Source organism: Ranitomeya imitator, chromosome 4 (genome assembly GCF_032444005.1).
Source record: "Ranitomeya imitator isolate aRanImi1 chromosome 4, aRanImi1.pri, whole genome shotgun sequence".
Classification (NCBI taxonomy): Eukaryota; Metazoa; Chordata; class Amphibia; order Anura; family Dendrobatidae; genus Ranitomeya; species Ranitomeya imitator.
The window spans coordinates 422,556,270-422,582,434 of NC_091285.1; the positions used below are offsets into that span (position 1 = coordinate 422,556,270).

The following is a 26,165-nucleotide window of genomic DNA, read 5'->3' on the forward strand; positions in this document are numbered from 1 at the left end:
TAGCTTTGGCGGTAAGTAGGTCGTTAGTGATTTTGGTCAGGGCTGTCTCAGTTGAGTGATGGAGGCGGAAACCAGACTGTAGATTGTCAAAGAGCAAGTTAGATGAGGAAAGTTCAGAGTGGACATGCTGCTCCAGGAGTTTGGAAGCTAATGGGAGCAGCGATATTGGGCGATAGCTGTACATAGCAGTTCGGTCGAGGGTTGGCTTTTTAAGGATAGGCATGATTGTGGCATGTTTGAAAGCAGACGGGAAGGTGCCAGAAGTTAGTGATAGGTTGAAGAGGTGGGTTAGGGATGGGCTAAGAGTGGTGGTGAGGTTGGGGAGGAGGTGCGATTTGGAGAGGAGACAATTAAGCCCCCTTTCAGTGATGTTGGATAGGGAGGTTATGGGGTTTGGGCATTGGTCTGGTATACTAAGGGGTTGTGGTGGTTGGACAATGAAGACTTGCCTTGTCTGGTTGATCTTATTTTTAAAGTGTGTGGCAAAGTCCTCAGCAGAGATGAGGGGGCGGAGGAGGGAGTTAAAGGTTTTGAATAACTGGGGTTGTGGGATAAGGAAGCTACGAGGGTTGTGAAGTAGGCCTGTTTAGCAGAGGTGAGAGTAGATTTAAAAGCGAGTGTTGCTTGTTTGAATGCAGTGAAGTCATCCTGCGAGTGTGTTTTCTTCCAACGCCGCTCTGCAACTCTGGACACTTGCCGGAGCTTTTTAGTGGTGTTATTGTGCCAAGGTTGTCTATTGATGGGGGCAACCGTGTCAATAGCTGATGCGAGAGTGGCATTGTAGAAAGCAGCGGCACTGTCTGTGTTGTGAAGTGAGGATATGGAGTCAGAGAGTGTGTGGGTGTCTAGGTGTGCAAGGTTTCTGCTGGGGTGCGCATGTTGCTGGACATGGGTGACCGGTGAGGAGGACATGGATGAAAAGGTGAGCAGATGGTGGTGGGATAGAGGGAGAGGGGAGGTGGTGAAGTTAGCTAGAGAGCAGAGAAGGGTGAAGACAAGGTCTAGTGTCTCTGTGTGGGTGGCTGCGGAGGACCACTGAGTAAGTCCAAAGGATGAAGTAAGAGACAGAAGTTTGGAGGCTGTTGGCTGGAGGGTATCAATGGGGATGTTGAAGTCACCCATGATGATGGTGGGAATGTCAGCAGAGAGAAAGTGAAGAAGCCAGGTGGAGAATTGGTCAATAAATGCAGTGGCTGGGCCCCGAGGACGGTATATGACGGCCACTTGGAGGTTGGAGGGAGAGTAGATGCGGACAGAGTGGACTTCAAAAGAGGGGAGGGAAGAGGTGGGATTGTGTTAAAGGTGCAGTGTGAAGAAAGGAGACCCACTCCTCCACCATGTCTGTTGCCGGGATGAGGGGTGTGGGTGAAATGGAGGCCGCCGTAACACAGCGCAGCAGGGGAGGCGGTGTTGGAGGGTGTCAGCCATGTTTCTGTGAGGCCAAGGAAGGTAAGATTGCGAGACAGAAAAAGGTCATGAATCACATAAAGCTTATTGCAGATTGAGCGGGCATTCCAGAGTGCTCCAGAGAGAGGGAGCAGGGGGGTGGGCGTCAGGGGCACGGGTTTTATGTTGGAAAGATTGCGGAAGTTCATGTTGGATAGGGAGAGGTAGGAGGGGGTAGTAATGTGAGGTATGAGCTGTGGGGGTCCAAGGTTGGGAGATATGTCTACAGCAGTGAGGAGAAGCAGAGAAAGGGGGAGCAGGTGGGAGAAAGAGTGGCCGGCTTGTTTTATTAAAACAGATTTGAGTTTGAGGAGCAGGTCAGTAGATGACAGGTGGGTAGGTAAGAGGGAAGGGGAGATGATTATTAGGTTAGAGTGCTGGGGTTTGTGATAGCGAAGGAGAGAGAGGATTAGTGGAGCAAACACTGTAAGGGCATAGGTAAACATTGTGAAGGAGTAAAGGTACCGTCACACTAAGCGACGCTGCAGCGATACCGACAACGATCCGGATCGCTGCAGCGTCGCTGGAGAGCTGTCACACAGACAGCTCTCCAGCGACCAACTATGCCGGTAACCAGGGTAAACATCAGGTTACTAAGCGCAGGGCCGCGCTTAGTAACCCAATGTTTACCCTGGTTACCAGCGTAAAAGTGAAAAAAAAAAACCCTCATACTTACCTTCCGCTGTCTGTCCCTCGGCGCTCTGCTTCTCTGCCCTGTGTAAGCACAGCGGTGACGTCAACGCTCTGCTTACACAGGGCAGAGAAGCAGAGCGCCGAGGGACAGACAGCGGAAGGTAAGTATGTAGTGTTTGTTTTTTACTTTTACGCTGATAACCAGGGTAAACATCGGGTTACTAAGTGCGGCCCTGCGCTTAGTAACCCGATGTTTACCCTGGTTACCAGCAAAGACATCGCTGAATCGGCGTCACACACGCCGATTCAGCGATGTCAGCAGGAAGTCCAGCGACGAAATAAAGTGCTGGACTTTCTGCAGCGACCAACGACATCACAGCAGGATTCTGATCGCTGCTGTGTGTCAAACTGAACGATATCGCTAGCCAGGACGCTGCGATATCGTTCAGTGTGACGGTACCTTAAGATGGGTTAGTAGAAAAGCTAGGTCCAAGTAATAAGAAGTGCTTATTCAGCAGACATGCCTATAAGAGACAGATGCATAGAGTGGGATTCTGACTCCTGCCATTGAAATAACTGTGCCGTCTTTATGCTTAGCTGCGTAATGCTTTGCTGCAGGAATGCGCGTGCCTGACCCCACACACGTGCACCCCTTAAGATGCTACAAAATTTATAGGACTGAGTAAAGGATCAGGTGAGAAGGATTGTGGGTCCTTATTTGGGATAAATTAACAATTGGACAACACCCCAGGGTAGTTTACATGATCAAAGGCACGGAGCCTGGCCACAACCATATGCTCTAACACAGGGGTCCCCGACTCCAGTCGTCAAGTCCCACCAACAGGTCATGTTTTCAGGATTTCCTTTGCATTGCACAGGTGATGCAATTATTACCTGGGCAAGACTAAGGAAATCCTGAAAACATGACATGTTGGTGGGCCTTGAGGACTGGAGTTGGGGACCCCTGCTCTAACACCTCCTTGCACAAGATAATATCTCCTGTGACCCTGGCATGGATGTGCAGCTATTTTAATAGCCAGTAAATACTAAATAAACAGCTGCGGGCTGATATTCCTAGCCTACGAAGATCCATGGGTATTCACCCCTTCCAAGGCTGTAAACATCGGCCCCATTCCTCTCTGGCACAGAAAATTGTGCTGGAGCCCACACCATTTTTTTTTTTTTTTTTTTAAATAAATTAAACAGATATTGCGTTTAAGGCCAGGGTCACACTTGTGAGGAACTCGCCCGAGTCTTTCGCATCAATACCTGGCACTGCAGCCGGCACTCTGGACCGGAGCGTGCGGTTGCATGTATTTTTATGCAGCTCAACGCTTCGGTCCCAAGTGCCGGCGCCGGGTATTGAGGTGCGAGACTTGGGCGAGTTTCTCGCAAGTGTGACCCTAGCCTAACACAGATTTTGTCTTTATTTAACTCTTTATGTACTATTTAATTATGTTTGTTACTAAGCATGGGCTTGGTATTTATCTATCTATAGATATATCTAGTTAGAAAAAATGGAACAGCACTAAAAGTTAAAGGGGTGCAAAGTCTCCTAGCAATCAATCCATACTTGCCAAAAAAAATGGAAGGCAGCTTCCATCCACAAGTGGACCTAATAAAGTCCACCTTATTTTAAAACTACTTTTTGGAGTGCTGCCTTCCGTTTTTTTACTACTGTAGATATATCTATCTATAGATAGATATATCTATAGCTAGATAATAAATGGATGATAGATATAGCTATCTATTGATCTATCTTTCTGTGTGTGTAAACATTATTCTTCAATGGAGTATGTAAATGAAGAAGTTGGACAAGAAATGACATCACAATTCTTTTTTTTTTTTTTTTTTTTCAACAATAGATCTTTATTTAGCTTACAAAAACACAGACAAATCCGCATGAAAAAAACACATCAAAGCCGCGTGGATTTTTTCACGTGTTTTCTGGCAAAGAGATGCAGAAACTGCAGAAAATTCTGCAGGCAAATCTGCAACATGTGCACATACCCTTAGTGTTAGAAAACTTTCCCGAGTTTTAGGCTGTGTTCACACGCTGCTGATTTTTTTGCTTTTTTTCGCTATAAAACCGCAAAAAAACAGCATACTTTATGCATCCCATCGTTTAGAATGAATTCCGCAATTTTTGTGCACATGATGCTTTTTTTTTTTTTTTTTTGCGGAAAAAACCGCATCGCGGTAAAAAACGCAGCATGTTCATTAATTTCGCGGATTTCCCACTATATCATTGCATTGGCAAATCCGCAAAAACGCATGCGGATTTCTTGCAGAAAATTTCCTGTTTTGCTCAGGAAATTTCTGCAAGAAATCCTGAACGTGTGCACATAGCCTTACATGTCAGATTTTCCAGTATTGTTCATATGGTAATGAAAGGAGCATGGGATGTTTTTAATGTTACTTCAGGTGTGACAAAGGTTTTCTGCTTGGGTTATAGATTTGATTATTGTACAACATAGTTCTTATTGTAGTGCTGTTGATCTGATACAGAAATGGAGCACTTGATTTTCATGGCTGTTCAGCAGTCTGCTCACGTTATTTTCACAACTGCATTATTTTCAGTTTAGTATTTGATTGCTGGAATAGCACATCATTCAGATATTCTTCCCTATAACAGATGAAAAGTTGGCCTTAACAAACCTGCAGAGGTTAATTACACTGAGAGCTATGGTGCCAGTGTGAACATATTGTACTGAATAGAGGGCACCATAAGGCCAGGGCTACACAGTATGCAGAGAAGCTCACCACAAACATGCATTTAATATGTGAGCTTTGTTAATCATTGCTGTAGGGGGCAGGTGTTAGGTGATGACATTTATTCAGTGTCAACGTGTTCCCGTATGCTAGCATTATACGCAAAGACGCTTGTTTCACGATTATCATGCTGCCAAAAGTCATTCGTTGGGTGAAATGACCTTTTATGCGGCATTAAAAAAAAATCCTAATTCTCAGCAACATCCCATCATCCTGTGTAAACAAGACTCACACTGCTGAGGACCGTGGCGGCCTGTGTGCGCTGGGCGATTTAGTATAGATCACTCCTTGAGCATCGTTTGGTCTGTCCATGTAAACAGCCAGTCAAATGACCGTAGATCGGTAAAAGATCTTTGGAATCATATTACATTGTCTTAAGGAACCAAAAAAAGCAGGATTTACCCTTATAATATAAAAATAAGGCAAGAAGCTGCCTCCTAAGCCGTATGTGCTGGCCTGTCACCGGTCCCTGGCATCTTCCTCTCTCCTTTCCTGCTCTACTTTCCCTGCCCTCTTGCCCTCCTGTGTAGTATGCCCGAAATGTTAGAGAAGTACCTGAAACATATGGGTGGGGGAAGTGGCTCTGTGATGTGCAGCTGGATTGATTACTTTAACCCTGCTGTTGTCTTCGGTCAAAAACGACCGACTTTGAACTTCAATATTCTTTAAAATATTCAAGATGCGGCTCTGAAACCCGTGGCCGACCGACCCATCCTCATTTAAGTCAATCAACCACAAGTTTCAGAACCGCATCTTGAACACCCCCAAAAATACCAAAGTTTAAAATCGGTCTCCCCAGACCGAAGACAACAGCAGGGTTAATGTATCTGCTACACTGCACCCCCCCCCCCCTACCTTTTATATGCAGCTGGAGGTTGTGTAAAGAACATCAGAGTACTTGTTAATGGAGGACTGGGCTGCATAGCAGCTTCTGCTGTCTGCCAGAATGCAGTGCTGTCCCTGTACTGAGCATGGTCTGCTGCCAGTGCTTCATCCATTGCTCACCCATTAGAAAATCGGGTGTGTTATCATGTAGCTTCTTCATAATTTAAAAAAGAAAAAAAGCCAGAAGTGTCTACTGATTTTGCAAGATTTTAAGCATAGCAATTTTTGGAAGTCCCTGCATACAGTTGGGTAAAGGTACCTTCACACTGAACGATCCTGCTGTGATGTCGTTGGTCGCTGCAGAAAGTCCAGAACTTTGTTTCGTCGCTGGACTCCCTGCAGACATCGCTGAATCGGCGTGTGTGACGCCGATTCAGCGATGTCTTCACTGGTAACCAGGGTAAACATCGGGTTACTAAGCGCAATGCCGCGCTTAGTAACCCGATGTTTACCCTGGTTACCAGCGTAAAAGTTAAAAAAACAAACAAACACTACATACTTACCTTCCGCTGTCTGTCCCTGGCGCTGTGCTTTCCTGCACTGGCTGTGAGCGCCGGCCAGCCGGAAAGCACAGCGGTGATGTCACCACTGTGCTTTCCAGCCGCTGTGCTTACACAGCGCAGAGAAGCAGAACGCCGGGGGACAGACAGCGGAAGGTAAGTATGTAGTGTTTTTTTTTTTTTTTTTTTTAACTTTTACGCTGGTAACCAGGGTAAACATCGGGTTACTAAGCGCAGCCCTGCGCTTAGTAACCCGATGTTTACCCTGGTTACCGGCATCGTTGGTCGCTGGAGAGCTGTCTGTGTGACAGCTCTCCAGCGACCAAACAGCGACACTGCAGCGATCGACATCGTTGTCGGTATCGCTGCAGCGTCGCTCAGTGTGAAGGTACCTTAAGAATTGAGGCTAGATCAGTTTGCATTGTTGATTTTGTAGTAGCATAGTGAGTAGTGAGTACAATGCAAACAAATGGGTTTTTGCATAACCCTTTATATGGAGTGGACTGATGCAACTTTTCATTTGCTTCAGATTTGTTGTGACTTTCTAGCAAATTTCAGCCATTTCTACAGAAAGGGTCAAATTTACATCAAAAACGTATGTATTTTTGGCGGGCGTTATTTTTCATGGATACCAGGCAGCCTGCCTACAACATGGAAACTTATTATCCCATTATATTCCACATACGGGTGCTTCTCACAAAATTAGAATATCATCAAAAAAAGTTAATCTATTTTAGTTCTTCAATACAAAAAGTGAAACTCATATATAGCATTACAAACAGAGTGATTGATTTCTAGTGTTTATTTCTGTTAATGTTGATGATTATGGCTTACAGCCAATGAAAACTCAAGTCATTTTCTCAGTATATTAGAATAATTAACAAAAAACACCTGCAAAAGCTTCCTAAGCATTTAAAAAGGTCCCTTCGAAAAGTTGGGGGAGATTGACAAGGAGTTGCTTGAGTCATTGCTTCAAGAGCCACCACACACTGAGGTATCTATGACATAGGCTACAAGTGTCGCATTCCTTGTGCCAAGCCACTCATGGCTAATAGACAACGCCAGAAGCGTCTTACCTGGGCCAAGGAGAAAAAGAACTGGACTGTTGTTCAGTGGTCCAAGGTGGGGTTTTCAGATGAAAGTAAATTTTGCATTTCATTTGGAAATCAAGGTCCCAGAGTCTGGAGGAAGAGTGGAGAGACAGACAATCCAAGCTGCTTGAGGTCTAGTGTGAAGTTTCCACAACCAGTGATGGTTTTGGGAGGCATGTGACCTGCTGGTGCAGGTCCACTGTGTTTTATCTGGATCAAAGTCAGCGCAGCCGTCTACCAGGAAATTTAAGGGTATGTGCTAACGTTGAGGATTCCATTGCTTATTTTTCCACGCGGATTCTGAAAAACCCGCAGGTATTCAGCCTTCTTTTCTGCTCGCTTTCTACAACTGAACATGGGCAAAACAGAATTCATCATCTTTCCCCCATCTCACTCTACCCCTCCACCAGACCTATCCATCAGTGTCAATGGCTGCTCACTTTCCCCAGTCCCACACAGCCGTTGCCTCGGGGTGATCCTCGACTCTGCCCTCTTTCGAGCCACATATCCAAGCCCTTGCCTCCTCCTGCTGTCTCAAACTCAAAAATATTTCCCAGATCCGTGCTTTCCTTGACTGCAACACCGCAGAAACGCTAGTGCATGCCCTTATCATCTCCCGCCTCGCCTACTGAAACCTCCTACTCTCTTGCCTCCCCTCTAGCACTCTAGCACCACTCCAATCCATCCTACACTCTGCTGCCCGACTAATCTACCTGTCTCCCCGCTATTCCCCAGCCTCTCCCCTATGTCAAGCCCTTCACTGGCTTCCTATCGCCCAGAGACTCCGGTTCAAAACCCTCACAATGACATACAAAGCCATCCACAACCAGTCTCCTCCATACATCTGTGACATGGTCTCCCGGTACTTACCTACACGCAACCTTCCGATCCTCTCAAGACCTCCTTCTCTACTCCCCTCTCATCTCTTCTTCCCACAACCGCATCCAAGACTTCCCCCATACTCTGGAGCTCTCACCTACCACAGAAACCTTCAAAAAGAACCTGAAGACTCGCCTCTTCCGACAAGCCTACAGCCTGCAGTTATCCCTAGTCTACTGAACCGCTGCACATCCAGCTCTACCCTCTCCTATTGTATCCTCACCCATCCTCTGCAGACTGTGAGCCCTCGCGGGCAGGGTCCTCCCTCCTTATGTACCCGTGTACCTTGTTATTTGCTCATGTTTAATGTATTTGTCTATATTTGCCCCGTAAATGGAATAAATGGCGCTATAAAAATGTATAATAATAATAATAATAATAATAATAAAATGCCCTGCATTTTACCTGCATCTTTACACCTGCTGATTCCAATTATGGAACAGGTGTAAAACGTTGCAGAATACGTACAAAGAATTGACATGCTGCCGAAAATAAGCTGCAGCTTTTCCATGTGGAATTTTCCGCAGCGTGTGCACTGCGGATTTGGTTTTCCATATGTTTACATGGTACTGTACAACGCATGGAAAACTGCTGCAGATCCACAACATGTGCACAGACCCTAAGAGCACTTCATGCTTCCCTCTGCCCACAAGCTTTTTGGAGATGGAAATTTCATTCTCCAGCAGAACTGGGCACCTGTCCAGCAAATTCGCCTGACCTTAACCCCATAAAGAATCTATGGGGTATTGTCAAGAGGAAGATGAGACACCAGACCCAACAATGCAGATGGGCTGAAGGCTGCTATCAAAGTAACCTGGGCTTCCATAACACCCCAGCAGTGCCACAGGCTGATCGCCTCCATGCCACACCGCATTGATGCAGTAATTGATGCAACAGGGCAGACAAAGTATTGAGTGCATTTACTGAACATACAGTTCAGTAGGCCGACATTTTGGATTTTAAAATCATTTTTCAAGCTGGTGTTATAAAGTATTCTAATTTACTGAGATAATGACTTTTGGGTTTTCATTGGCTGTAAGCCATAATCATCAACATTCACGGAAATAAACACTTGAAATAGATCACTCTGTAATGACTCTATTTAATGAGTGTCACTTTTTGTGTTGAATTGAAATTAACTTTTTGGTGATATTCTAATTTTGTGAGAAGCACCTTTGGGTCCTCAGTTTTTAAAAGACCACTGCTCTTCTCACCCTCCTACCCACGGTTATCAGTCAGTAACCCATCGATGTCTTCTGCTGTTTCCAGCACCTCTCTGGCCTACTCCTGTACTGTTACCACAATTGTAAACTTATGGTTCCCACAGCGTCTTCTGCTTGGGCCAGAAGTCACTTTCTCAGTGTAAGTCCATGAGGCTCTGATAGACTTACATTAAGACAGGAATTAACGGTCCTCTGTGTGAGCCAGCAAGAAAGGGCTATGGATGACCAGAGTAGCACTAGAAATGGCGGACAAAAGCAATCAATAAGTATTTTCATGTGCTCACTAGACACACGTTAATGATTGCTAATAAATTTGGCAGTAATTTAAAACAAACAAAACCCCCTAGAGCGCTCCTTTTAACATCTCTTCCCGATCAGTGAATGGTAACTGGTAAGAACTTGTTATATTTTAAGCTTCTGAATGTTATCATTCTCTTGACAGCAAGCATTGATCCTAAGGCTAGGTTCACATTGCGTTAGGGCAATCCGTATAGCGCTAGCGGATTGCGCTAACGCAATGTTTCTTTTTGGTCCGCGTTCGTTGTCCCCACTAGCGCAGATCCCCGATCTGCGCTAGTGAGGACCGGACCTCGGACGCTGCTTGCAGCGTCCGAGGTCCGTCACAAAAGAACGGCACATCGCTAGTGCGTGCCGAAAATGGCACGCGCTAGCGATGCGCTACAGGCAGAAATAACATTGCTGTCAATGGGTGCGCTAACGGACCTGTTGCACGGCGTTAATTGCGACATTTTTGCCGTGCAACGCTGTCCGTTAGCGTTAACCCATTAACGCAATGTGAACCTAGCCTAAGGCTAGGTTCACATTACGTTGTGAACCCGTTAAACGGACTACGTTACACCGCGGCATAACATTGGGCGAGCGCTAGCGATGTGCCGTCATTTGAGTGACGGACCTCGAATGCTGCTTGCTCCTCACTAGCGCGATCCCTTTTGGGACATTGCGTTAGCGCAGTCCGTAGCGCTATGCGCTAAACGGACTGCCCTAACGCAATGTGAACCTAGCCTTATAGAGGGGAAGTGACTGAATACTTGGCTCTCATTCCATTAGAAATGGTTCCATGACAAATGGGAGATGTAAGGCATGTGGGTTTTTTTGTGATTTCTTGTGGTCCTGACGTTGAGACCCACAGTGCTCATAGAATTCTTACCAATCCTGTGGATAGGTGTTAAGTTGTAACTGTGAGACAATAAGCACATATGATTTAATTGCTAGAACCCTATGTGACTGACCTGCTCATGCTGAATGTATTTTTGAAGCCACCAACATAACCAGTGCCTTCATCATGTATGATGTTCTGTGGAATGTGTAATGCTTCTAGGATTGTCCTGCTATTACTTTTCTTGTTTTAGTAAATAAAAAGTAATACTACTGCGCCTTTACCAAATCCCTATTGCGTGTACAGTGAAGGAAATAAGTATTTGATCCCTTGCTGATTTCGTATGTTTGCCCACTGACAAAGACATGAACAGTCTATAATTTTAAGGGTAGGTTAATTTTAACATTGAGAGAATATCAAAAATAAAATCCAGAAAATCACCCTGTATACATTTATTTGCATTTTGCAATGAGAAGTATTTGATCCCTCTGGCAAACAAAACTTAATACTTGGTGGCAAAACCCTTGTTGGCAAGCACAGCAGTCAGACGTTTTTTGTAGTTGATGAGGTTTGCTCACATGTCGGGAGGAATTTTGGTCCACTCCTCTTTGCAGATCATCTCTAAATCATTAAGATTTTGAGGCTGTCTCTTGACAACTTGGAGATTCAACTCCCTCCATAGGTTTCTATGGGATTAAGGCCTGGCTAGTCGACTCCATGACCTTAATGTACTTCTTTTGAAGCCACTCCTTTGTTGCCTTGGCTGTATATTTTGGGCCATTGTCTTACTGGAAGACCCAGCCACGGCCCTTTTTTTTATTTTTTTATTATTATTATTATTATTATTATTACTGAATGTTTTCATTTTTTTTAATAGAAATTTACAGAATGGAATCACACCAAAATATAATACATGTAGGCTATGTGCACACGTTGTGGATTTGCCTCTGGAATATTTAGTGTGAATTCTGCATCTCTTGGCAAAAAACGCAGGTTGCGGATTTGATGCGTTTTTTGTGTGTGCGGATTTCATGTGTTTTTTACCCCTGCGGATTTCTATAATGGAATGGGTACAAAAACGCTGCAGATCCGCAGAAATAAATGACATGCTCCTTCTTTTGATCCGCAGCATTTTCCATGCCTGGGAAAGATGGTACATTTTGCTGGATAAATACCATTGTTAGGCCTTCTGAGCCCAGTATATGTCCCACAGATTCCACGTTGCTTCAAAACTTTCAAACATATTATTTCTTAAAGCTGTGTGGTGCTCCATATTTCATGTGTGTCCTGTATCCGGAAATATTTTATTTTTGATGTTCTATCTCTCAGGCTATGTGCACACGTTGCAGAATTGCCGCGGAAATTTCAGGTTGGTCACACTTGTCAAACGTAGTGTTGATGCAGCATCAATAGTAAAAAGATATAAGGTAAAAAAAAAAAAAATTAAAAAAATCGTGATATTCTCACCTTCCGGCGGCCCCTGCAGCCTTCCCGCTCCTTGCGATGCTCCCGTTCCCAGGAATGCCTCGTGACAATGACACCAGATGACGTGGCATCACGCGAGACCGCTACGTCATCACAGGTCATTGTCTCGAGGCATCACTGGGAACGGGAGGAGCAGGAAGGCTGCAGGGGCCGCCGGAAGGTGAGAATATAACTATTTTTAATTAATTTTTTTTTTTTTACAGGTGTATGGTTCCCAGGGAGTCTCCTCTCCTCCTCCCTTGGTTCCATCCGCAGATGATCCGCTTACTTTGCGCACGGTGGGCATAGCCCCATGCGGAAAGTATGCGGATCAATGCATTCCTATGTGTGCGGAATTGCCGCTATTCCGCACAAAGAATGAGCATGCTGCGTATTTTTCCGCTATGCGATTCCACCGTGGAAAAATACGCAGCATTAGCATAACATTGCAGAATCCCATTGAATTTAATGGACTATGTTGTGTATGCGTTTTCGCGTTGAAAAAACGCCGCAAAACCGCAAACAATCTGCAACGTGTGGACATAGCCTCAATGTTAAAATTGGCCTACCCTTAAAATGATACTGTTCATGTCTTTGTCAGTGGGCAAACTTACAAAATCAGCAAGGGATCAAATACTTATTTCCTTCATTGTGTATTTTATTTGATTAAAATTGAATGGAAAAATGCGCTGCAATCTGACAAATTGACAAAATCTGTACATAGGGGTATGGTCATATGGAGGCTTTTCTGCATTGATCAATCCATGCATGCAAAGAGAAACTACAAAAGTTTTTTTTTTCTTTTTTTTTTTTTTTTTCTCCTAAAGCTGGGAAAAGGCACCATGTGCAATTCAGGTGTTTTCCAGTTGGTACTAAGCTTAATAATTTGAGGATTTGTTATTTTATGCAGGCTAGATGACAAGGGTTTTCAGGAGGCTGTAAATTGTAATCCAGTTTCCCTGAGAACAGACTTACAGAATAAACAATAACCTATTTTTATAAAGCAATAAGTAATTTTTTTGGTGGAAAGGTTTTTTTTGTTTTTTTTTTTATTACATTTTACTGCTTTGTGAAGACATGGATTTAGATTAGAATTATGCATTCATATTCCAGCCACTAAAGCCTAGAAAAGCAGATCTTTGCAGAATACTTGGTCAAAGAGGAAGGAAAGTCTGTAACAGTGACCCTTCTCCTCCCATATTCCAGATCAAAATAAATAGGTGTAAATCTATCCCGGTTTCCTGCATGTTAAGCCGATAATGGAGCGGGACAGTAGAGCCAGCAGTGAGGTTACAACTCCAGCTTTGTTACTAAAGCATCCAGAATGGCAAGTGTTTCCTTTCTATTCTCTTATCACTGTCATGATGTGTATTCCAGTGCCAGCGTAGAATAAATGTGTTTCCTATATATTTAATCACGCTCTTGTTTTGTTTTCGTTTCATCAATTTAATTTAAAAAAAAAAACTATCAAAAAACAATATTGATGATTAGGTTGTGGAAAGTATCCTAAAAACTTATTAAGCTTCTACACATTGGTACAAAGGCTGCTTCATCTGCTTAAAGCTGCATATGCACAGATAAATTAATGTTAAGGTACCTTCACACATAACGATTTCGTTGCAACGTCACGCTTTTTGTGACGTAGCAACGATCCTGCTAACGATCTCGTTATGTGTAACAGCGACCAACGATCAGGCCCCTGCTGGGAGGTCGTTGGGGAATGATCAGGGCCTTTTTTTGGTCGCTGATCACCCGCTGTCATCGCTGGATCGGCGTGTGTGACGCTGTTCCAGCGATGTGTTCACTTGTAACCAGGGTAAATATTGGGTTACTAAGCGCAGGGCCGCGCTTAGTAACCCGATATATTCACCCTGGTTACCATTGTAAAAGTTAAAAACAAAAAACAGTACATACTCACTCACATTCCGATGTCTGTCACGTCCCCCGCCGTCAGCTTCCCGCACTGACTGTCAGCGCCGGCTGTAAAGCAGAGCGCAGCGGTGATGTCACCGCTGTGCTCTGCTTTACAGCCGGCGCTGACAGTCAGTGCGGGAAGCTGACGGCGGGGGACGTGACAGACATCGGAATGTGAGTATGTACTGTTTTTTGTTTTTAACTTTTACAATGGTAACCAGGGTAAATATCGGGTTACTAAGCGCGGCCCTGCACTTAGTAACCCGATGTTTACCCTGGTTACCCGGGGACTTTGGCATCGTTGAAGACAGTTTCAACGATGCCGAAGTCTTTCCCCGAATCGTTGGTCGCAGGAGAGCTGTCTGTGTGACAGCTCCCCAGCGACCACACAAGACTTACCAACGATCACGGCCAGGTCGTATCGCTGGTCGTGATCGTTGGTAAGTCGTTTAGTGTAACGGTACCTTTACAAGATTATCTTGTTGTGTAAACAAGCTGCGACCACCCAAGAAATAGCAAAACATTCCTTCATCAGGTGAAGTAATCTTTTGTGCAGCATAAAAGATCATCTTCCTCGGCGTTGCGTTGTCCTGTGTAAACTGCCAAGAACCATGGCCGCCTTTGTACACTGAGCGATCGACTACAGATTGCTGTGTGAGCATTGTTTACGTCTGCCTGTGTGAATAGGCTATTAAACGACTGCCTATCATTAAATATTTACTGATCAGCAGTCATTAAATGCCGCCAGCCCATCTGTATAAATGGACCTATATTTAAGGGTATGTTCACACGTTCAGGATTTCCATCCTTTTTTTTTCAGGACAGTTTTTTTAAAAAACTGCAGCTCTTGGCAGAAAACGCAGGTCCGTTTTTGATGCGTCTTTTGATGCGTTTTTTGATGCGTTTTTTGATGCGTTTTTTTTTATCCTTTTTTTTTACTGTGTGTTTCCTAGGAAGCTTTTTAGGGCTAAAATGGCTGAAAATACCTAACCCTACCCCTAACCCTAACCCTAACCCTACCCCTAACCCTACCCCTAACCCTAACCCTATTCTAACCTTAGTGAAAAAAAAAAAAAAAAATTCTTAATTTTTTTTATTGTCCCTACCAATGGGGGTGACAAAGTGGGGGGGTGTCATTTACTATTTTTTTATTTTGATCACTGAGAGGTTATATCTCAGTGATCAAAATGCACTTTGGAGCTAATCGGCCGGCAGATTCGGCGGGCGCACTGCGCATGCGCCGCCATTTTGCAAGATGGCGGCGCCCAGGGAGAAGACGGCCGGACGGACGCCGGGTAAGTATAAGGGGGGGAGATTAGGGCACGGGGGGGGGGCATCGGAGCACTGGGGGGGGCATCGGAGCACGGGGGGGGGGGCATCGGAGCACGGGGGGGCGGGATCGGAGCACGGGGGGGGCAGCCACACTCCGCCCACGCACTTCCGCCCGCTCCCCCGCACTTCCTGCTGCAGCGGTTCTGCACATCAAATCGCAGTAAAACCCGCAGATATATTTTTGATCTGCGGGTTTTACTGCGATTTTGACCTCACAATGGAGGTCTATGGGTATGTTCACACGTTCAGGATTTCCATCCTTTTTTTTTCAGGACAGTTTTTTTAAAAAACTGCAGCTCTTGGCAGAAAACGCAGGTCCTTTTTTTGTCCGTTTTTGATGCGTTTTTTGATGCGTTTTTTGATGCGTTTTTTTATCCTTTTTTTACTGTGTGTTTCCTAGGAAGCTTTTTAGGGCTAAAATGGCTGAAAATACCTAACCCTAACCCTACCCCTAACCCTACCCCTAACCCTACCCCTAACCCCACCCCTAACCCTAACCCTATTCTAACCTTAGTGAAAAAAAAAAAAAAAAAAAATCTTAATTTTTTTTTTATTGTCCCTACCAATGGGGGTGACAAAGTGGGGGGGTGTCATTTACTATTTTTTTATTTTGATCACTGAGATAGGTTATATCTCAGTGATCAAAATGCACTTTGGAGCGAATCTGCCGGCCGGCAGATTCGGCGGGCGCACTGCGCATGCGCCCGCCATTTTGCAAGATGGCGGCGCCCAGGGAGAAGACGGCCGGACGGACACCGGGACGCCGGGTAAGTATAAGGGGGGGAGATTAGGGCACGGGGGGGGCATCGGAGCACTGGGGGGGGGCATCGGAGCACGGGGGGGGGGGGCATCGGAGCACGGGGGGGGGGCATCGGAGCACGGGGGGGGGGGGCATCGGAGCACGGGGGGGCGGGATCGGAGCACGGGGGGGCAGCCACACTCCGCCCACGCACTTCCGCCCGCTCCCCCGCACTTCCTGCTGCAGTGGTTCTGCACATCAAATCGCAGTAAAACCCGCAGATATATTTTTGATCTGCGGGTTTTACTGCGATTTTGACCTCACAATGGAGGTCTATGGGTGCAGAACCGCTGCGGTTCAGGAAGAAGAATTGACATGCTCCTTCTTTTTTCCGGGAGCTATTCAGCGCGTCTTTTTTTTTTACAATTTCCGGACCATGTGCACAGTGTGTCCTGTTTTCCATAGGGTACAGTGTACTGTACCCTGCATGGAAAACAGCTGCGGAACCGCAGCGGCAAAACCGCCGCGGTTCCGCGGTAAAAAACGCACTGTGTGAACATGGCCTATGGGTGCAGAACCGCTGCGGTTCAGGAAGAAGAATTGACATGCTCCTTCTTTTTTCCGGGAGCTATTCAGCGCGTCTTTTTTTTTTACAATTTCCGGACCATGTGCACAGTGTGTCCTGTTTTCCATAGGGTACAGTGTACTGTACCCTGCATGGAAAACAGCTGCGGAACCGCAGCGGCAAAACCGCCGCGGTTCCGCGGTAAAAAACGCACTGTGTGAACATGGCCTAAAGCTGATTACAGATGTGGCTATAAAGCATCTTGTTAGACACATTGAGGTTGAAAAACTTTTATAATTTTTTTTTTTTGGCACTCTTTATATCATTTTTGTATTGGTGCAGGTAATTTGTGGGTATTTTCCTAATATTTGGCCAGTCTGCCTGGGATTTATTTGTATATTATTATTATTGACTCTTACCTAAGAGGCACTTGAAATGTTATTTGGCACAATACTCCTTTTATCTTACTGGGTGCACGTGGATGTCTTTTTGCAGCGTGATCTGCTATTGGGCCACATGTGTCTGATCATTGTCAAAAGGAGGTGATCGTAGACAGTGATGATGGCGATCTGCCGACAAATATGGAACACTTGATTGATGCAAATTAGCATTTTTTTGATGCAGCACTTTCATTTACCATCCCTTAGAAATGCCCAATGAGGGTCCTGATCATTACAGTGTATTCTTTGTAACTTGGGGGTGTATTTGCAGAGCAAAACAATTCTTACAAGCTGAGCTCACACCCCTGCAGTCTTTGATTGGACTGACAAGCCGGTAGAGAGAGTGCGGCTGACTCTTCCTCTACTGTAATACATGCAGGCGGAAGCCATATTAACCTGATTTTACGATCACTGGATGTTATCCAGCTGCCTGAGAGTTGAGCACTTTACACATGGCACCTGACACATACAGATTATGGGTGCAACTATTCTGCTGTGAGCGCAGATGACAAGAGGGTCTAAGCCCCCCCAGACTGCACAGGGACAACAGCTAATGCCAGGCACTTAAATGGGTTAAAAGATGCAGATGTGGATCTGAGAGTTTATAGGTTAACAATAATGTGCCATATGGCCGGACCGCGCTGCCTCCTGTCCTGGTGTGCGCAGTATGACTGGCCACCCGCCGACTCGCATTTGTCCATGCATTATTTAATTGAGGGGGAAGCAGGAAATAACCATTTCTGTCTTGTAAGAGCTCAACTTGAAATATAATCCCCTCTTTAAGCTTCCTCTGGAAAATGATAGTGCATTAGGTGGAGTGTTATTCTGTTGTGTATGGTCGTATTTTGACAGCACAGCCTGTATAGATGTTGATTTGATGACATAACATTAATAACGGCTAAATATCTAAACATCAGGGTTTTAGTAATGCGTTGCTCCTGTTAGAAAATCTTTCTGCTCATGTCATTTTGGCCTAATCCACCCTCTAACTACTTCCATCATGGTGCTGTAACTATAAACGTCCTATTATAGCACTGATAAAAGAAACCCTAGGATATGTGCGCACAGGAGGTTTTAGAGCGGAAGCTGAGCGAAAACTCTCCAAGGGTATGTACATTGAGTTTGTGCTCTGAAAACTGCAAACAAAATGTGCACATACCTTAAGAGGGGCTCTGTCTGCACGTGGTCACTAATTCTTCACTGACCTGCCCCCTATCTTACATACTGTATATATTATTGTCTGGAAAAAAAATTACATTCATCATAGTGATCATATAATATATAATTTATACATTGCCATATACTTCCGTAGATGTCTATTGTTCTAAATTACTGTTAGCTGGTTTCTGTTGGAGATCAATTTTCCTGCCCCAATGTCCGCTGTTGAGCCTGAAATAACTAGGCCAGCGCTGAGCTGTTTGTTGCCTGCTGCTAAGCGATCAGTGATGTGAAATTGAAATGCTGCTTGTTTGATGCATTTGGAACTACTACTTGCATCGACAATGTGGCATTTGTATATTCACATCACTTGGTTGTCTTCTGCAGACATCAAGCGTGGCTCATCTCTGCTGAGACTAGTTATTACAACCTCTGTTATGGAGCAATGAAGGACAGTTGATCTTTGCTGAAAATTAGCTAATGTAGCAATGATGGGAAAAAAACACAAGTAGCTATACTGCTGTAGATGGCAGGAGATAAATAATAATCCACAGCACTTTTCATTTTAGAGGGGATTTGTACAGACAGACATTACACAATAACCATAATCACATAAACCAGATACCAAGAGGAATGAGGGCCCTACTCACAAGCTTACAATCTGAGGAAATGGGGGAGACGCGAAAGGTGGATGGTAGCGATTGCTTTAATTGTTCTGACCAGCCATAATGTAATAAATCAGGTGTTCCTGTAATGCTGCATGAACTGGTTACCTACCAGAATGTGTAAATGTACAGACACAGAGGGCTATTAAATGCATAAAAACAGATGATGCAAGGGTCCTAGTTATGAAGAAAATTTTGGATTGGCAACACAGGGATAGTTAGATAAATTTGTTGAGGTGGTAGGCCACCCTGAAGAAATGTGATTCTAGAGCATGCTTTAAAACTGTAGGTATTGGGGATTAATCAAATTATCCTGGTAGTGCATTCCAGAGAATTGGCGCAGCACGTGAGAAGTCTTGGAGATGGGAGTGGGAGGTTCTGATTTGAGTATGTTAACCTTTGGTCAATAGCAGAACGGAGGGCACAGGTAGGGTGGTAGACTGAGACTAGGGAGGAGATGTAGGGTGGTGATGAACTGTGGAGCTGTTTTTGGGTGAAAGTGATAAGTTTATATTGATCTCTGGGGTGGATCGGTAACCAGTGCAATGACTGGCACAGGGTAGAGACTTCGGTGTAACAGTTGGTGAGGAATATGATCCTGGCTGCAGCAATCAAGACCGATTGGAGAGGGGAGAGTTTGGTAAGAGGAAGACAGATTAGTAGAGAGTTACAATAGTCCAGACGAGAATGAAGAGGAGCAACAGTAAGCTTTTTTTTTTTTTTTAAGTCGTAAGTAAGAAAAGGTCGAATTCTAGAAATGTTTTTGAGGTGTAGAGAATAAGAGCGAAACGGTGAATGAAAGCTCTGAATAAAGTATGACCCCAAGACAGTGGGCATGTTGCTGGGGAGTAATGGTGGAACCACACAAGGAAATGGCAATATCTGGTATAGGTAGGTTAGTTGAATGAGGAAACACAAGGAGTTCGGTTTTTGACAGGTTCAGTCTGAGGGAGGACATGATGTTTGAGACAGCGGTAAGACAATCACTGGTGTTTTGTAATAATGCATGTCAGGAGTAGAGGTGTTTAGTTGGGTGTCATCAGCATAGAGATGGTACTGGAAAGCAAGTCCAATAGGGGCCGTATACAAGAAGAGGAGGGGGCCTAGGACTGATCCTTGAGGAACCCCAACAGTAAGGGGAAGATGAGGAGGAGAAGCCAGCAAACATTACAGTGAAGGAGCGGTCAGAGAGATAGGAGGAAAACCAGGAGAGAACAGTGTCCTTGAGGACAATGGAGCAGAGCATAGTGAGGAGGAGCAGATGATCCACGGTGTCAAATGCTGCAGAGATCCAGGAGAATTGACATGGACCATTAGATTTAGTGGTTATTAGATCATTAGAGACTTTAGTGAGGGTAGTTTCAGTGGAGTGTAAAGAGTGGATTGATGAGGGTCAAGAAGAGGGATCTGAGAGATAGCGGATAAGACAGAAGTGAACCAAGCGTTCCAAGAGTTAATCTTAATCTTGAGATGCGTCTATAGTTGGCAGCACAGTTTTGGTCAAAGAATTTTTTTTAAGTAATGGATGTATGATGGCATGTTTAAATGAGATGGGGAAGATACCAGAAGAGAGGTTGAATATTTTTGTTAGGCGAGTGGTGACAGCAGGGGAAAGGGACTGGAGGAGATATGAGGCAATAGTCACTGGTGCAAGCAGTAAGGCGAGAAGATGGAAGGAGCCTGATCACTTCTTCCATGACTGGTTCAAAGATGAAGAGTGAGCTAGATGGGGGAGGGAGGACAGCGCATGGTATGAGATGATTGGGAGAAAATTTCCTGTCTGACAAGGTCAATTTTTTTTCTTTGAAATAATTGGCCAGATCGTCAGCGCGAAGATCCGTTCTTGGGGCCTGCACTCTTGGGTTGAGTAGGGAATGAAAAGTGTCAGACGTTTAGGATTATTGGATAGTGAGGTGATAAGGGTGTTGAAGTATGTTGTTTGGTGAGGTGAAGAGCAGAGTTGTTTTCAGCATAAACTTGCAATGGATGAAATCTTTGGGCAGATTTGATTTTCTCCACATACGTTCGGCGCACCTGTAGCACTGCTGTAGGAAACGTGTTTGCAGCGTGTGCCGGGGTTGTTGCTGTACGTTCAGAGTTGTTCTATGTATAGTATATGCGTATAGCAGAGTTGTGTACAGGAGGACAGAGCCCATTCTACGCTGTTGGTGCTGGTAGCAGTGCTATGTTGGAAGCCAGCTATGAGAGACTACACTTGATAGATCAGGCGTAGAAGAACTAAAGAAGGATGGATCCAATGGCAACTGGAGCTTTGGGGGGATATGTGCAAACTGGGACCGATTTAAAAATAAGTTTTATATTGGTGAAAATGTATGAATGTGTACATTATTATAAGACCACACTGTTATTTTGGGAATAACCCACTAAGTGTTAACATGCTTAGCTACTAGAATTCCCTCCTGTAGACAGAATCCTCTTGCAGTTGGTGATTGCATTTGCATTAGGTAAGTCAGTATTTCCAGAGATTAGTCAGCAGCTAGGGATTGTCAGTCTGCTGTTGAAGCCCATCTGCTTTCTTCTAGCTTGATGCATATGGCAGATCTTTGTCTAATAATTGTAATCCTTGGTATTGTACATTCTGTGCCATTCTGAGGCTGCTTCTGTCATGTATCAGAAATTGAATATAGGCGACCATTATCCCCACTTTGATTCTTATTTCAGGAAGCTGTGCTTGTGTTGTCATGACATCTTAATTTAAGAAATTTACATTACTTTAAACAATTCAAGGCTGAAATTTGCTTTTAGACTTGTTAGAGTAACTAAATGTTTAACTTTTTTTCATATATTTATTTAGCTTTTTAATTGTGGCAGATACGTGATGTCTGAATCCTACGACCCCCAGAGTGCTCAAAAGATCATTGTGAAGTGAGCCGCTCAGGAGGCAGGAGTGCACAGAGCAGAGCATGGATTCAGTACAAGTCAGGCACTTAGTTTTCATCCATACGGCTGTGTACACTCCTGAGCTGCTGACTTCTCTGCAGTCTTTTGAGCGTTTCCTGGGATTCTCTGCACCCAGGACTTCACCGATCAGTGGGCAGTTAAAGTGTCTAATATAAAACGTAAAAGTTTAATTAGGGTATGTGCACACATTGCGGATTCTCTGCGGATCCACAGCGTTTTTTTGAGGTGCAGAAATGCCGCAGATCCGCAATTGATTTACAGTACAATGTAAATCAATGAGAAAAAAAAAAAAATGTTGTGCACACTTTGCGGAAAATCCGCTGCGGAAACGCTGCGGTTTAAAAGTAGTAGCATGTCACTTCCTGTTTGTGAATCTGCAGCGTTTTTGTGCCCATTCCATTATAGAAAACCGCAGGGGTAAAAACGGCAGCAAAAATGCACAAAAAACGCTGCGGAACCGCAGGTGCGTTTTCTGCCAGGAGAGGCAGAATCCGCACCAGAAATTCCTAAGCCTAATCCGCAACGTGTGCACATAGCCTTACTCTTTAAGATGTCTCGGTGACTTCTCAATGATGTTAAATGTGTAGTGGGTCGTCATCAAATATTTTATGTTTTAATTTTGTGTTGAGACCAGGACCATTTTAATTATGGCCATTCGACAATAACACCTTTGATTACGGCGTTCATACCTTGGGCAACCATTATGGAAGTTGCGGACTGACTCAACGCATTAGTGGCTCTATCTGTTATGTGAGTGCCACTCCCAACGTGCCTTTTCCTTTTGCTGGGTTTTTTGTTTTTTTTTCTGAAATGATTTTTTTTCCCCACATCTGATCAAAAGCACTGTGATTAAAGGGTTTTGTCCACTACTAGGACAACCCCTTCTTGAACTAAATGCTTGGTCCTGATAAAAGAACCTATACTCGCCTCCTGTGCTGGTGCCGTTCCAGTGGTGGTTGACACTCTCTCGGGGCTCTCATGCCGTGTTATGACACGTGAGCCCGGCACCCAATCAGCGCTGGCGTCATTGTCTTCGCCTTTGTACGGATTGAACATGAGGAAGAAGTCTGGGATCAACTGCAGCCCGAACTTCCTCTTCATGTTCAATCTGTACAAGGGAGAAGACAATGACGCCAGCGCTGATTGGGTGCTGGGCATCACGTGTCACAACAGCAAACACACAAGAGCTCTGGGACCGCCAGTACTGACATCTCTGGGCGGTGAGTATAGTTCTATTTTATCATGGCCAAACATTTAGATCAAGAAGGTTTGTCCTAATAGTGGACAATCCCTTTAAGCCCTTTTTCCCTGTTTCCTCAACTGGCTACAACCTTGGATAGTTATCTGTAGCTGGCAAGCCGAGCTCCTGTTCTGTGCACATGTGCCCTGCAACCTCAGCCGTGGAAAGTGATGTTACTAGGTGCCCACACAGGTGGTTGTGCCAGGTCTTACATCGGAAACTACATTGTAGGAGTTGTCCCAGAGTCTGCACCAATCACAAGAACAGAGGTCCTGAGTATCTTGTGGGCTGGAAGCAGCAGGTGAGAAGGATATGTAGTGCTGCTCTATTCAGAGCTTGAGGAAGTTGTGATCCTTGCGAATCTATAGATCTTCTCTTTAGGTGGAGGCCTATTCTGAAAAGCTTTGATCAGGTAACTGGTAAGACCAATGGTGTTTGGAGGGCGTCTACAGAGGAATGGTCTGATCTTATATTTGGATGCATTTAGTTTTTACAAGCATACTGCACTGCTGCTACAGAAATAGTGGTTTGCTCATATCGCTTATTTCTTTTTCAGTGACTTTTTGATTCTTCCTGGATTTATTGATTTTACTGCAGATGAAGTGGTGAGTGATTTTTCTTAGTCCCATAAGATTATACAATTGGGCATATTCCTTTCCTGTTTGTCCCCAACAAGTCTAGAGCTATGTGGTGACAAAATTAAATTGTGTCCCTTTATAAGTAATATGGTCCAGCTGAGAACAGCAGAATTGCGCCATTACTGATTGATGATGAGTTAGTACAACAGCAGCTTCTTAATGGAATGATTTCCGCAGTGAAATGGATCTATTGAGCACTTAAGATCATTTTGTGATGCTCAAAACTTTCTGGAACCGATTTTCTCGCATAATCTAAGCTTTGCGTTGATCCACCCTTTTCGCGGAAGATTTTTCAGTAAATGGTTAGAAACCGCCCCAGAGGGCCCCAACTTAGGGCCAGCTTCACATATACGCATTTGATGGGCCATGTACGGATAGCAATTGTCTCAATCAAAATAGGGGCTGTGGCTTCTGATCAGAAGGCCTGCGTTCAGTTGTATGTCAGGTATGTTAGTCGTAATTCGACTGATTGTGAGAGCACCATAATATTTATATTCCATAAACTGCTGTCTGAACATGACCCATGAAATGTGGATGTGTGAAGCGGACTCTAGGTTAGGGCCCTCTGGTGCAGGCTCAAACCATGTGCTGGAAATCCTACAATATTCCAAGCAAAAGGGAAATCAGCGGGATCCACGCATTGATGCGTTATGTGAGATTATCAGGATCCAAGGGGTAGCGTTTCTCCTTAGGTGTGGCATGTCAAGCCGAGGTGAGGAGACTTTTAAGCCGCAATGCTCCTCTGGGAAATATGCACATTGTGTCTTCAGAGGGGAAGTGGACTTTAGGATTGCTACTTCCTATAGGTGGCACTAGTTCTAGTCCTCTTCCTCCCCGAAGAGACAATCTGCATGTGAGATTATCAGCATTGATGTGTATGCTCCTGTTCAGTGTTTCGCATTCACTTCATGTTGTCCTAATGGGCTCTACCACCATCTTGTGGTCATTTAATCGACTGTAGCTGAACGTCTCCTTTTAAAATAAAGACTTCATTTACGGTAGGCTATTTGTCACCTTGTACAGGGATGACTTGAACGTTGAGAAAATATGAAATCGTAGTTGCCACTCTTGAACTAACGCATTTTAAACTGTGCACGTCAGTGCTTTTCCTTGTCTATCGGCCTATTGGCATGTAAGTTCTCTGTTCTGTTTATTACAAGTAAGCCCACTATGATGAGGTTTATGCTTCAAGTCTAATGTATAACCAGGGCTGTGGAGTCTGTAAGCCAAACCTCCAACTCCTCAATTTCCTTGACACCAACTACACCAAAATGGGCACCGACTTTTGACTCCACATCCCTGTGTATAACACATGTCCCCCAAAATGCTACCCTTCAGTTTTAGGCGATGTGCTCACGTTGCAGAAATGCTGTGGAAATGTCTGCAGCATCTCCGCACCTCCCTGCCACTGGTAAAACGCATTTGGAATTCGCATGCGTTTTCCCGCAAAACACAAGCGTTTTGCAAGCGTTTTTAGCTTGCAGAATGCTTGCGTTTTCCAAGCTATTTGAAGCTTTGCTTGGAAAAGTGATTGACAGGTTGATCACACTTGTCAAGCATAGTGCTTGACAAGTGTGTCCAACTTTTTACTATTGATGCTGCCTATGCAGCATCAATCGTAAAAGATAGAATGTTAAAAATAATTAAAAAATAAAAATGGTTATTCTTACTTTCCGACGGCCCTCGATTTCTTCAGCGGCGCTCCCGGTACGTTCCGTTCCCAGGGATGCTTTGCACGAAGGACCTTTGTGATGTCACGGTCAATGCATCCCTAGGAACGGAAGCCGCTGCGTGTACCGCTGAGAGGCGGGTGGACTCCGGGGGCCATCAGAAGGTAAGTATATCCTTATTTTTTTATTTTAATTGTTTTTTTTTTTGTTTTTTTTTTACGTGAATATGGATCCTAGGGCCTGAAGGAGTCTCCTCTCCTCCAGACCCTGGGTACTATCCGCACATGAAGCGCTCACTTTCCGCATTGTGGGCATAGCCACATGCGTAAAGTGAGCATTTCAATGCAATCCTATGTCTGCGGAATTGCCACAATTTTGCAGAAATAATGAACATGCTGCGAATTTTACAGCTATGCGATTCCGCAGCGGGAAAATCCGCAGCATGGGCACAGCAACTGCGGAATCCCATAGGATTGCATCAGAATGCGGTTTTTAAGCATTTCCGCTGCAGGAGAAACGCATAAAAAAAACGCAACGTGGGCACATAGCCTTAATGTATGAAAATGTAATAAAGGGAATCTGTCACCTCAATTTTGCCCTAATAAGCTGCGGCCACCGGCATCAGGGGCTTATCTTCAGCATTCTGTAATGTTGTAGATAAGCCCCCGATGTAACCTGAAAGATAAGAAAAACACGTTAGATTATACTCACCCAGGGGCGGTCCCCGTTCTGTTCGGGTCCGATGGGCGTCCGGGTCCGTCGCCTCCCATGTTCATACGATGACGTCCTCTTCTTTGTTTCCTGCGCAGGCGTACTTTATCTGCCCTGTTGAGGGCAGAGCGAAGTACTGCAGTGCGCAGGCGCCGGGAAAG

The 26,165-nt window shown here is 44.7% G+C and overlaps 1 protein-coding gene across 6 annotated transcripts in view; it reads left to right on the plus strand.

Annotated features, from left to right (window-relative positions):
* The window catches only part of IMPDH1 (inosine monophosphate dehydrogenase 1), a 224,651-nt gene that overhangs the window by 159,252 nt on the left and 39,234 nt on the right, over positions 1 to 26,165 (plus strand). For 4 of the 6 annotated variants that reach the window (XM_069765450.1, XM_069765447.1, XM_069765448.1 and 1 more), the window contains one exon: positions 23,542 to 23,590. In XM_069765450.1, coding sequence (XP_069621551.1) covers positions 23,542 to 23,590 — 49 coding nt within the window. Of the gene's footprint in view, positions 1 to 13,216; positions 13,338 to 23,541; positions 23,591 to 26,165 lie in introns of all 6 variants that reach the window. The other 2 variants (XM_069765452.1, XM_069765453.1) reach the window with 1 other exon arrangement.